General features: G+C 45.5%; 1 protein-coding gene across 1 annotated transcript; it reads left to right on the forward strand.

Annotated features, from left to right (window-relative positions):
• Positions 1-203: 203 nt before the first annotated feature.
• LOC103771876 (carboxypeptidase A6-like) lies at positions 204-5,535 on the forward strand (the record flags this gene model as incomplete). Its single annotated transcript, XM_008939194.1, has 5 exons — positions 204-266; positions 348-472; positions 3,504-3,618; positions 4,492-4,593; positions 5,431-5,535. Coding segments are annotated over exons 1-5 (510 nt in total), but the record flags the coding sequence as incomplete, so codon positions are not given.
• Between the last annotated feature and the right edge of the window lie 6,795 nt (positions 5,536-12,330).

A 12,330-nucleotide genomic window follows, 5' to 3' on the forward strand; every position in this document is an offset into this window, starting at 1 on the left:
AAAACCCTCATGGACTCCATAGGAGCCAATATGTAGGGAATGTGTAGTAGTCTGAGGAGCGTGGAGCCGGAGGTAGCTTTTATTTCAAGCTGTCTGGGCAGGCACATTCTTGAGACCGTTCTCTCATCCCATTGGCAAATCTCCCATGAGAGCTGTGGTAAGCTGGACACAATCTTTGCTCAAAATCTGCTCTGTTAGCATAGATGTCGAGCTGGGGCAGCCAGTGCAGTTTTCCTGTCTCTGCCATGCCTGGCGTGTTTGCCTCGGTAACTTCAAGCGTGCCATCTCCTGGATTTCCCCACCTACACTGAATGCATATGAATTACAGGTTGGTTCCTGCACTACAGGTGGACTTGTGGCAGCCCAGCAGCCCCTTCCACATCGTCGAAGGGACCGTCACCGACGTGCGAGTCCCGTGGAACGCGTCCCGAAGTCTGCTGCCCTACCTCCGGCAAGCAAACATCCAGTACACGTAAGCCTGGCCTTCGCTTTCTGGCCCCCGGGGCAGGTCCTGGCCACACGTTCCCCAGCAGAGCCCTTGGGCTGGCAGGCAGCTCTCATCAAACGCCCGCTCCGCAGCCGGCTGCTAGGAGCGGGGCGGCGATGGCCGGTCCCCAGCCTGCTCTGGCGCTCTGGAGACCTTCCAGCGGCAAGGTTTGCTTACAAGGAAATGAGACAAGCAGCTTGCATGAATTACAGAGGACTGTACTAGTTCGGGTTTAGCCCTCCCCTGTCTTCATGGCCCAAGGCAAGTGGCACAGAGCACGTGTGCAGCAAGCATCACACGCCATTTGTAGCGTTACTTAGGAGCCTTCGAGACGGCCTGGGAATGTATTTATAATTTTGTATTTGTCTATACGATACACTAGACAAGAGTAATCATCTTGTCATTAAAGCCTTTTCAGTGAGATGCTGAAGCATCTGAATAATCAACTGATGAGTTATTTGAATTCTCAAATATTTGCTGAATAAAGCCCTATGTGAGGCTATTTATGCTTATTTCTCAGGGAGAAAAGGATGGCACAAATCGTGTTGTATATTCTATGTACTCTTAACACCGTTCCATTTTTATTATAAGAATGGCCACTTGATAATTTGTCATTCTAAAATACAAAAAAAACCCTAGGGAAATGAGTTATGCAGGCCTGGTAGCTAAAGCCCAGAGTGATTTTCTGTGAGTTCAACACTGCTTCAGTTTTGCTTGTGTTTAAAAATGAGATGGGGATTTCTGTAATTGTTCTTATGTGCTTCTACAAGAAATGTCCCCTAATTACTGTGCCCTGGCAGTTATAGTCACATCTGCTGCTGTTCCTGCTCACAGTAATCCCCTTGAATGAAACAACAGAAGGCTGTTTTATATCTGTTACAAATGCTCCCTGCACTTGAAGACCTTTACTTAGACTGCAGAGCAGAGTGTGCAAGGACTGCGAAGGGTCTCTACAGAGTGCCTGAAACAACATGCTGCAACTACTAGGACAACATGAGGTGAATTTTCCACAGGTAAAATTCCCTCTCTGATACTTGGTGCACAAGCCACGCACACGCAGGAAGGAGCCGGGCAGCATTTCGGCATCTCCAGAGCGTTCATCTCCTCACTGGCCATTCCAGACCCCACGTCCTCCTCTGGGTCCCAGCCTTCAGAAGCAAAACCCTGCAAAGCCTCAGGCGAGCACATGCTTGTCCTGAGAAGCTTCCTGACATCTGTAGATGCACAAGAACTGGGAGAGCAGCTCCAGCTATAGTTGGGAGCGGCAGGAGCAGGGCCATGCCCACAGCCATGCCCACAGCTGTGCCCATGGTGGGAGCCACAGCCCAGAGCTGAAGAGCAGCTCCACAGCCGAAGGGCTGACACACCAGGCAAGGTTTCATACAGCTCCTCTTCCCATGGCTGTTTTTCACAACAGGTGCTTGGCTGCACCCAGTTGCCTCAGTGAAAGTTCTCTGGCAATGAAGCCACTTGGGCTGTACTCAGACCAGAGGGACTGAAGAGCCTTTCTGCTCTAAGCACACACAGTACAGTCATTTAAGAGTAAAGAAGGATTATCAAATCTCATTTGGAGTACAGGCACATGAACAGTCAGGAGCTGTGACATTATATCTATCATTGTAAAAGGGAATAAACAGCTTGATCCTGGTAGGTACTTACACTGATCACAATTCAGCAAAGCAGGCAAGTCTTTTTTTAACATATTAGATGCCTTGAATAAAAACCAGTGCTTTAATCCAACTACAGGCTTAAATGCTTTGTGGTCCTGGTCTTAGAGTGTATAGCACTCTGCAAGTCAGAACTAGAAGCCCTTAGTTTGCTCTAATGAAAGTTTCTGATGTAGTACAATATAATTCCTAATTACAGAGCTACTTCACCAATACGTCTAAAGCTGGGGATAACCTTTACTTCCACACTGCACGCAGACAGACCCATTATCTTCAAGGTGCCTGCTGCACAGTTGAGTTAGGATCAGAGTGAATGCTGTTTCTTCCCATCTTTTCCCAATCACTGCAGCTGATGCCTGTAAAACTTTCAGACGGTTTCAGAGGCATGATGAATTGGTGGTGTGGTGACCACACGTTGCCACACGTTAGGAGAAAGTGGCACACAAGGATCGCTCTCGGTTTTACAGTGATGCTGTTACTGGTGTCAGTCACCCTGTTCCCAGCTCCTGCTACTGTCAGATGGAAAGGAGAGATGCTCCAACTTCTTCAATATAATTATTTCAAGATTTTTAAAATGTAATACTTTATATATTTGTATCATTATTTGATTTTGCCGTAAAATTGGAAAGTTTCCAGCTTACACCACTGCTGTTGCATTTTGCTCTCAAAGCAAAGAACCTCTCACTTTTTATGCAAGCATATTTAATTTTCATTGAGTATTGTTTCACATCTTTCCTGAGTTATCTTAAAATTACTGGCAAATGATGGCAGAGTAGATAACATAAACAACAAACCACACTGGAGATTTCTTCTGGTTATGGTGCTTCAGACAGAATAATAAAGCCACCGAGTTCTTCCTTTTTTTGTTTTGACTCTGCAACATGTAGGTGTATGTAATGCTCCACACCAGTACAGTAACTCCTGAGAGAAAGTATGTGTGTGTTTTTCTAAGCCTAAAAAGATTTTTTAAGATGGTTTTGAAATCAATTTCCAAAGATCCATGATCATGTAGTGTAACAGGATTATAGAAGAAGACAGCAAATGCTACTCCATAAACAAATGAAAGTGGCTTTTTCTTCTCGTTGGTTACATTACTTACATCATTCTGTTTTATTCACTTAATGAGCTCATTGCGTTTTTTTGAAGGCACTGTTGTATTTCAGAGCAGCCTGAGTATTTATTTGGCAGCATGCATTCAAATAAGCCTGAAGCACTGTTGTCAAAATATAACAGATGAAGTAACATCAGGATGGTTTAACTCCTGCTATATTTCTTCTGAATGTGGTTGTCCTTCTGCTTTAGGCTGTGTTCTAGTTTTTCAGTAGTACCTCTGTCTTTTTTTTAACTAGGATTCTCATATCAGACCTACAGAAAGCAATAGAAAACCAGACAGGACAGAGGTCATCCAGGAATCGAAGGTCCCTCTCTGGGTATAACTATGAGGCATATCACTCCCTGGAAGAAGTATGTGAAAATTCATCTTGTTCCTCTTAACCACTACAATGTCATTTTTAATAAGGCCAAGAATTCACCCTCTCCCCAAATTATGGTTGGTTACCTGTTTGTCTTCACAAGTGTTCAGTTTCTTCTTCAAAAAAGGCACTTTCTTGAAAATGTGTATTTTTTCTAATATTTGTATTCAAGGCTTATCTTTACATATAATGATCTTTGACAGTTTCTGAGTTTTGTTTTTAAATTAGGTCTTTTGCTCTGATGGAGTAAGAGATTTCAGTGAGAGATTAGTCTCACAGAGTCATTCAAATATGCAGCATGAGCAAATGCTTGGTATTGGCACAAGAGGCCCAAAAACTTAAAACCGCTTGGACACAAAGTCCCATGTAAGTGTTACTACCCTGGGTAAAGAATTCCCCTGCATTTCCCTCTGCTCACATGTGATTTCCCTCTGCTCACGTGTATTGTTTCAGCCTACACCACCACACAGTCACTAGGCTGGGCTTGGAGGGTGCTGCACCTCCACAAGGTCTGGTGCCTGTGACACAAACTCTGCAGGTAGCTTTGAATCCCCTTCGTGTCCTGGCAGGCAGACTTGGGGAACTTCTTCATTTCATTCATATTTTGTGGGAATGGCAGATTAGCACCATCCCCAGATTTCAGGTGTGTGCCTGTAATACCAACAATCAAATGGGGGAAAAAATCCCCAATGATAGTTCAAATGTGAAAACAAAACCGAATAAACAAACTAAAACAACAACAAAAGACAAGAACTACAGGAAATTCCCCAGACATACAGAGGAGTGAGAGCTGAGGTTGAGATGTGTTACAGTTGCTTCCCGTGAAATGCAAAGATAAAAGCAACAATTGTTTCTGTATTTGCAGATCCTGAGCTGGATGCATCATCTGAATAAAACTCATCCAGATCTTGTTCACATGTTCTCTGTTGGAAAATCCTATGAAGGCAGACCACTGTTTGTACTCAAGGTAAAGACAAAATGGTCATTAATCTGACAAATCTGGAGTCAGGGAGAGGCAGCTGGTTACTTAGGTTATAGCAAGGACCCTGGAGATGCAGGTAGCAGTGTTTGCTAAGGATCAGTTGCTAAGGTCTAAGTGTTTCCCTGAATGTCATCTTTAATGAACAAAAAAAGAAACTGTGGGAAAACCAAAGGCCAAATCCTCTTTACTTGGACTGGCTCTGCACTGAGATAGAATACAGGACAGGGTCAGTTAGCAGGGTTTGGATTTGAGGGAGTTGGAAACTTTGGTGTTCACAGGCAGCGTGGAAAGCGGTTGCAGTGGCGTGGGACCCCAGGGGACTCTGGAGCCCTTCTCAGCGTGGGCCACATACGCTTCCTCCTCAGCTGCTGATGAAATCCTGGGGCTGTCTGCTCTCAGCTCACATTATTAGGACCACAAACGAGAGGGTGTCAGCTAGACACAAAAAAACACCCAAGTACTTTTGATGTGCTTTCTTTTCATTTGCTGCTGCAGAGTTCTAAAACTGTGATTCTGCATCAGGCTATTCTGGTAGAGTCATTTTTCCTCACCCGGCTCCTTGTGATATTTAAGGATATCATGCCTCATAAAAGGGGAGATGACAGACCTCACTTTTCCTGTAATTTAATCATAGATCAGCTTTGTTGTCTGGGCATATCTGCGGATCATTGGCCACACCTTTGAAAACAACAAATTTGTATTCCTTTGTACGAGTCAATGCAGAATGGTTTAGTGTTTCTAATATTCTGTTATTTTCTCATTACTGAGTTTCACTCATGTGGTGAGATCTGGTGACCTTGCTATGAATGTTTACACTTCCAGTTAGGTGAAAGCTCGCGGCCCTACAAGAAAGCAGTGTGGATGGACTGCGGGATCCACGCGAGGGAGTGGATCGGCCCCGCCTTCTGCCAGTGGTTCGTGAAGGAAGTGAGTGTCAGTGGTGCCCAGCCACGCTGCAGATCACTTCAGCGGTACCTTTGTGTTAGCAAGGACACTTCTCTCTCGTGCAACTCCTCAGGAATAGGAAAGCAAAATCATAGAATCATGGAACAGAATCACGGAATCGTGCTGGTTGGAACACACCCCTGAGATCATCAAGTCCAACCGTTCCCCCAGCCCTGCCAGGTCACCACTGACCCATGTCCCTCAGCACCACATCTCCAAGGCTTTGAAAGCCCTCCAGGGATGGGGACTCCACCACTGCCCTGGGCAGCCTGGGCCAGGCCTGGACAACCCTGTTGGGGAAGAAACTGTTCATAATATCCAACCTAAACCTTCCCTGGTGCAACTTGAAGCCGTTTCCTTTTGTCCTGTCACTTGTCCCTTGGGAGAAAAGCCCAACCCTAACCTGGCTCTAACCTCCTTTCAGGGAGCTGTCAAGAGCCAGAAGGTCTCCCCTGAGTCTCCTTTGCTCCAGGCTCAACACCCCCTGGCCTCTCACCTGCTCCCACACTTGGGCTCTAGACCCTTTCCCAGCTTTGTTGCCCTTCTCTGGACACACTCCAGCCCCTCAATATCCTTCTTGGAGTGAGGGGCCCAATACTGAAGGCAGGATCCAAGGTATAGTCTCATCAATGCCCAGTCCAGGGGGACAATGCCTGCCCTGCTTCTGATGGCCACACTAGTGCTGATGCAAGCCAGGATGCCATTTGCCTTCTTGGCCACCTGGGCACACGCTGGCTCATCTCCCTCTGGCTGTTGACCAATCCCCCCCAGGTCCTTTTCTGCTGGGCACTTTGCAGCCACTCTTCCCCCAGCCTGGAGTGTTGCAGGGGTTTGTTGTGACCTAAGGGCTGGGTCCTTGACCCTCGGCCCTTGGTCCTGTTGCACCTCATCCCACTGGTCTTGGCCCATCAATCCAGCCTGTCCACATCCCTCTGTAGGGACTCCTGACTCTCAAGGAGATCAACACTCCCACCCAACTTGGCATCCTCTGCAAACTCATCTTGATCTCCTTTGTCTGACTGTCTGGGTGCATTGCCTTTGCACACAAATGACACACATTTTCTTCTTTCCTTAGAATACTTCAATACGTCATTAAAGCAAAAAAGCATCAGAATAAGAACTTATTATGCTCACAGTCCATCATTACATCAAAAACAACTGTGAGAGGAGGAGAGACACAATGATTAGATTGTTTGGTTTAGAATGTTGCTCTTCTTATTAAATGAATTAGACATTTCAGTAAGAACTCTGGGAAAGCTGAATGTCTCTCCATGCTTCCAACTCTGCAATTCTCTTTTGCTGGCAAACTCCCCCCTTGAGCACCTCTGCAGCCCAGCAGCCCACTTTCCATCCTCCCTGGTGCTTACAGGCAGTTCTGAGAAAGGGCTTGGAAACAGATTTTTCCTGGCATTTATTGTCCCTAAGGAACAGCACCACCAGCCCACTGATCTAAGGCAAGCAAAAGGAAATGTTGGATTTATGTGGTGTTAGCTTCTTCTCTAGCAGGAACAGCACACACACATCCCTTCACTGTCCTGGCAGACAGAAAGATTTCATCAGGCTTTCACTTCACCCTGTGATCTCTGTCACTTGTTTTTATTGAAGTCTCCATCCCCCCATGTACAACGAGGCTTCTTGAGTGACGTAGCTTGGAAAACAACCTCAGTGCATGGATGTCACTTAACATTCAAGCTCAAGACTGGGTGCTGCAAACTGGACCAGTTATTCCCATCCAGCTGGGGAAGCCTCGGTGTCCCGCGGCACCTCTGGAAGCGGCAGTTCCTGAGTGCTGGTGAAGCTGCTGCAGGCCGTGGGGTGGAGGAGCCACCGAGCAGCTGGCTGGCCACAGGCAGTGCCTCCTTGCTCCCTGTGGAGCATCTGGAGTTGTTCAGCTGAGCGAGACCTGGCTCCCCTCGATCTGGAAATGCAGAGCAGATGGAGGTGGATCAGGTATAGGAAGTGAGGATGAGAAGACAAGAGGCTGCCTGCTGCACAGACTCGTTCTGTATGTGGGCAACTACAATAGTTAGAGAGAAAGAACAGATGGAGTAGAGAAAAAGGGAGAAAAATACAGAAGATAAAGATTAAAAAGAGAAAGAGAATGCACAGGAAAGAGTTCTGCATTATGTGATAACAATTGAAAGCACAAATCCAGCCTACTCACTCTTTGAAACAAACAAAAGGAGAGCGAAGGCTATTGTTTGATTTGGGAGTTTGGAGTTTTTGTTTGGGGTTTTTTGCATATTTTTTTGTTCTGATCTACTCCAGCAGGAGCTCTAGCCTTGGCTCTGTATTCCATAGGTCTGGTGTTAATAACAACATCAATGTTTGTGTCTGTAGAAGGCACCTCTGAATGCCTATAGTCTCTCAGCTAAAGATATTCAGATGTTCTACCACCATTAGCAACACTGGTGGCCTCTGACAAACCCTACCTCCTGGCCATTGAATTTCAGGTCAAGAAAGGGGACCCCCTGCGTGACGTGTAACCCTAAAGAAGGAAAAGGCTGGGGGAAGGATTTTATTTTATTTTATTTTTAATACTGACATTGGTATTGATTGCTGCCAAACCCAGGCCTGAATCCCATCTTCTTACTCTGTAATAACAAGCTAAGAGAGACACACAGACTGTCCAAGATGCCAAATGGCAACCCCTGCCCCCACTGTTCTAAGCCTGAGACCCATTTCTGAGTCACCGTGTGGGATGCCTATAGGATGCATACTGCCAGTGAGCCAGCCATTAGGCTGGTGGACCAGGCCCAGAGACCAGCTTTTACCAGGAATTTTGCAGGGATCAAGACCTCACAGTCTCCCTCAGGAATGTTTATGAAGTGCTTGACTGTAAAGACAGGATGCCTAAAATAACAGTACATAGAACTGAATCAGGACAGGGGTGAGATGAAACGGAGGTCCAAGCAGGAGACCCAGACAGCACTGATGTTCAAAAAGGGTTGGCTCTTCCCCTGTGCCATGCAGGCCACGTGGTCAGAAGGCCATAAAGCAGTAAATAATACTACTTTAAGATCTGCTGAAAGCCAGTGGAGCACTTAGACTCACTCTACAAAATTCCATCCACCTTCCGTGTCCTGATGGACAAAACATCTGCAATACATTGTGTCAACAGTCAGAGCAGCACTCAGTCCTTCATTCCAGGGCTGCAGTCCACACGGTCAGGAAAACAGCTTCACACTGGGGACCATTTCTGGGTCTTGCTGAGTTCCATCAAAACTAGTAAACCTTTGGGAGTCAGAAAATTTATTTCTCCTTGCTATCCATAACTACCAGAGCCTCCAGATACTGGCTGACTATGAAATTCAGATGCCAGTTTTTTACCCACTTCAGAAAAGGTCTGGTCTCGTGGGGGTGTAAGACAGTTACATAATGCAACACGCTCATGTTTGTTAAAGATTATACACTTGACCTGTCACTTCTCAACAGGCTTAACTCCTTTGCACTGATGCAGCTGAAATGCCATATTCCTACAACCCAGGATTTCAGACCAATGCTAATTCAAAGGATGCTCATTACACCTGTATGTGGTTACTCCTTGAGACAATGCAGTTAGTTCACCCCCCATGATAGGTTTTTCCTTCTCCAACTTTGGAGTTCTCCAAGCAGAAGCTTTGAACCACAGAGGACAGAAAGCAAGGACCTGACTGCCTCTCCCTAGGAGCCCTGCATTATCCCACTCCTGTTCCTGGGGACAGATATGCCACTGCTCTTAAGGTATCTTGGAGTGCTGGCTCTTAGGAACCTGAAGAGCTTTTGAAATCATTTGAAATATTCCAAAGTGACTCAGAGGCATGCAAGGCCAAAACAAACACTTTTACCTGCAGCTTTTTCCTTTCACCCTGTAGCTGGATACACTCCCTCTTTCTGAGGTCTGCTTCCTTTAGCTAAAGCTCTTCAGATGATGTTGGTTTGACTTGACAAATTTTTTGTTGAGCTTTAAACCATCACATCTTCTTGCTCTATGCAATCTTCCTATCTGAGTTTTCCTCCTGTTCATCAACTTTTAGTTCAGCCTTGTTTTAGGAAGGCCAGAAGCTTCCAAGCTGTGTCTTTGGCCCTTTGCACCCTCCAGTGATGATGGCACCATGAAGACTGTGCTTTTTCACCTTCAAGGACCACTCACCTGATGACAGATCTCTCCACAAATACTCTGCAGCTCTTTCAGTAAATGCAATACAATCATCAGAACTTAATTTTTATTGTTTGCCAGGCTCCCCAGTCTCCTCAGCTGGCTTTTTAGCTGCCTAGCCTCAGAAAAAAATTGACTTCTCTGAGTGCTCCTTATATGTCCATTATCTGGAGGAAAAATCCATCTGTTTCCTCCTGCAGCATCTATATTTGAAACACTCAGCCTTATTTATCTTTAGCTAACTCATTCTTCTCTGTCAGGAGCTTCTGCCTGAAACATTATTTGGTTTTGTCTCCATCAGAGAGATCCCCTCTTCACTCAGCACTTCATTCATCAGCCTTTCAACAGCAAGAGGCGCTGCTACAACTGCAGAGTGTGTTTTATCCTCATGACTTTTTTTTTCCTCCAAATGCTGGTCCTGCCATTTGAAGTTTCTGGGTGGTAACCACATCTATGTGTGTGTAGTTTGTGCTTGTACTCAACATCCCCCAGCCCATCCCCTGCTCCACAGCTGGTTCGATTTTCAGTAAGTTTGGTTACTTCGGAGCAGGCATAGAATCACAGAATCACAGAATTGTTTTGGTTGGGAAAGACCTTTCAGATCATCAAGTCCAGCCATTACCCCAGCACTGCCAGGTCACCACTAAACCATGTCCATCAGCATCCTGTATCCCACTTTGCATCTGCATCTCTCCAGCACACCCTTGCTACTGAAAACAGAGGCTACTAATGTGCACCCTTCTGAAGGGAAGGGAAATAAAAGAGCAGTGAATGCTACCAATAAGAGTTTCCCAGACTGGGCCCTCAGTTGTGATGCTTAGTGTTTGGGTTTTTTTAATGGATAAAATCAAAGGCAGTGCCAAAAAGGTGGAATGCAGTACTGGGGGATCACCACAACGAGGCATGGGATGCATTGTTTTAAAAGCAGCTGTGGCAAACTGCTTTGATACTGTGCAGTATTTATTCCTCCTTTGGTCCATGGTGGATTTTCCCAGGTTCTGTTTCAGAGTAAGACAGTTCAGCAGAGGTGCTTTCCTTTGCTGTGACATCTCCACAATGGCAACAAGACAGTTAAAATGGTTTCCAGTGTTCCTTTTCCAAAAGGAAATATGTACTGCCTGATGTCTCCTGTGCACTCTCAGCTACCCAGCTGCATCCACCTGCCTGCCCATGATCTTGAGAAGGCAAAAGTTACTTTCATTTTGCTTGCAGCTGTTAATTTTTCACAATGTGAGTACACCTTCACCAAATAGAGATAACCCTACATCTGTGTTATGCCTCTAGTAGATTTTTTCTATGACACTTGCTAGTGCAAACTCCTACATAAGTATTAACCACTAGGACATTCAAATTCTGCCCTGTGAAGAGATTTAAGCTGTTGGGTATGGTCTTCATCAAGGCATGAAGAGGTATTTATGTTGTTCCTTTCAGAGAATTCACAATGCTTCAGAATAACTTGGGCCTGTCTGCTAGATAGTCTTTGACTTCCGTGGGACCTGTGAAGTTTTTTAGGTATTACCTCTCAGAGTGGAATCAAGATGTTGTGTCTCCTGTTTCTATTAAGATCTGTTCAACTCTATCCAGCTCTTGACTTCCATGGGACCTGTGAAGTTTTTTAGGTACTCTCAGATCTTGATTCCTCAGAGTGGAATCAAGATGTTGTGTCTCCTGTTTCTACTAAGATCTGTTCAACTCTATCCAGCTCCATCCCCACAAGATCCTGCATTTGCTTGGGTGGTCTCATCTTTGCACAAGCTTCTTGGAACTGCTGTTTGCTTTTCTAATGAGCCCATCATGGCATTGTCCCTCTGCCTCTTCTCTGCTTTAGCATCTTCTCCATTTACACACTTAACAAGCGTAAGCAAGCCTTTGGGATTTTTGGACACTTGGTTTTAGAAACACAGTAACATCTTACCCTCAATAATGGGCTTACCACTCTGCTTGATTTGAGGGCCAAAGCAGGACACTAGCAGTAAAAAAGAAAATGGAGATAAGGTCTACAGAGACAGAGCTAACTACTGACTTGTCAAACTGATCAAGTGGCAAGGAAGGCCTGAAAGGCAGATCACAGTGTCACCCTGCTAAAGCATGAGATGTACAGACAACAGTAAAGCAGGGTATGTTACCATCAGAAAGGTAACATATAGGATATTGTAGCAATGGCATGGAAGAGTTAATCCTCTTCAGTCTCAAGCAGCTTCTATCACTTCTGGCAGAACAGCAACAGTGTAAATTCCCTGTGCTAAAATAGTAACTGTTCAATTCAGTGTGATAGTTTAATTCAAAACCAAAGACAGCAAAAGCTGACTGTTACCTTAAGTTTAATAATAATAATGATTTCTGGGACAACAAATTGTTATTAAGTTCCAGCACAGTTTCAGAGTTTCTTTCAACCCTGTCTCCCTGCTTTGTCCTTCTCAGTCAATCCCCTTCCTTTTTAAGGAGACCAACCGCACCCTAAGGCCATTTTACACTCTTGCCTTTGATTGCCTAGGCAGTTTGTCATATTGCTCTTTTGTTCACTTCTTCCCCAAACTGGGTTTCCTGTGGGCCAGATCCTCAGCCAGACCCGGCTGGGGTAGCTCTGCCGGGCACCGCGGCTCTGCTGGCGCCGATGATGGTGCTGGAGCCTTTCCCCG

The sequence above is a fragment of the Merops nubicus genome, unplaced genomic scaffold, assembly GCF_000691845.1.
Source record: "Merops nubicus isolate BGI_N331 unplaced genomic scaffold, ASM69184v1 scaffold13384, whole genome shotgun sequence".
NCBI classification, from domain to species: Eukaryota; Metazoa; Chordata; class Aves; order Coraciiformes; family Meropidae; genus Merops; species Merops nubicus.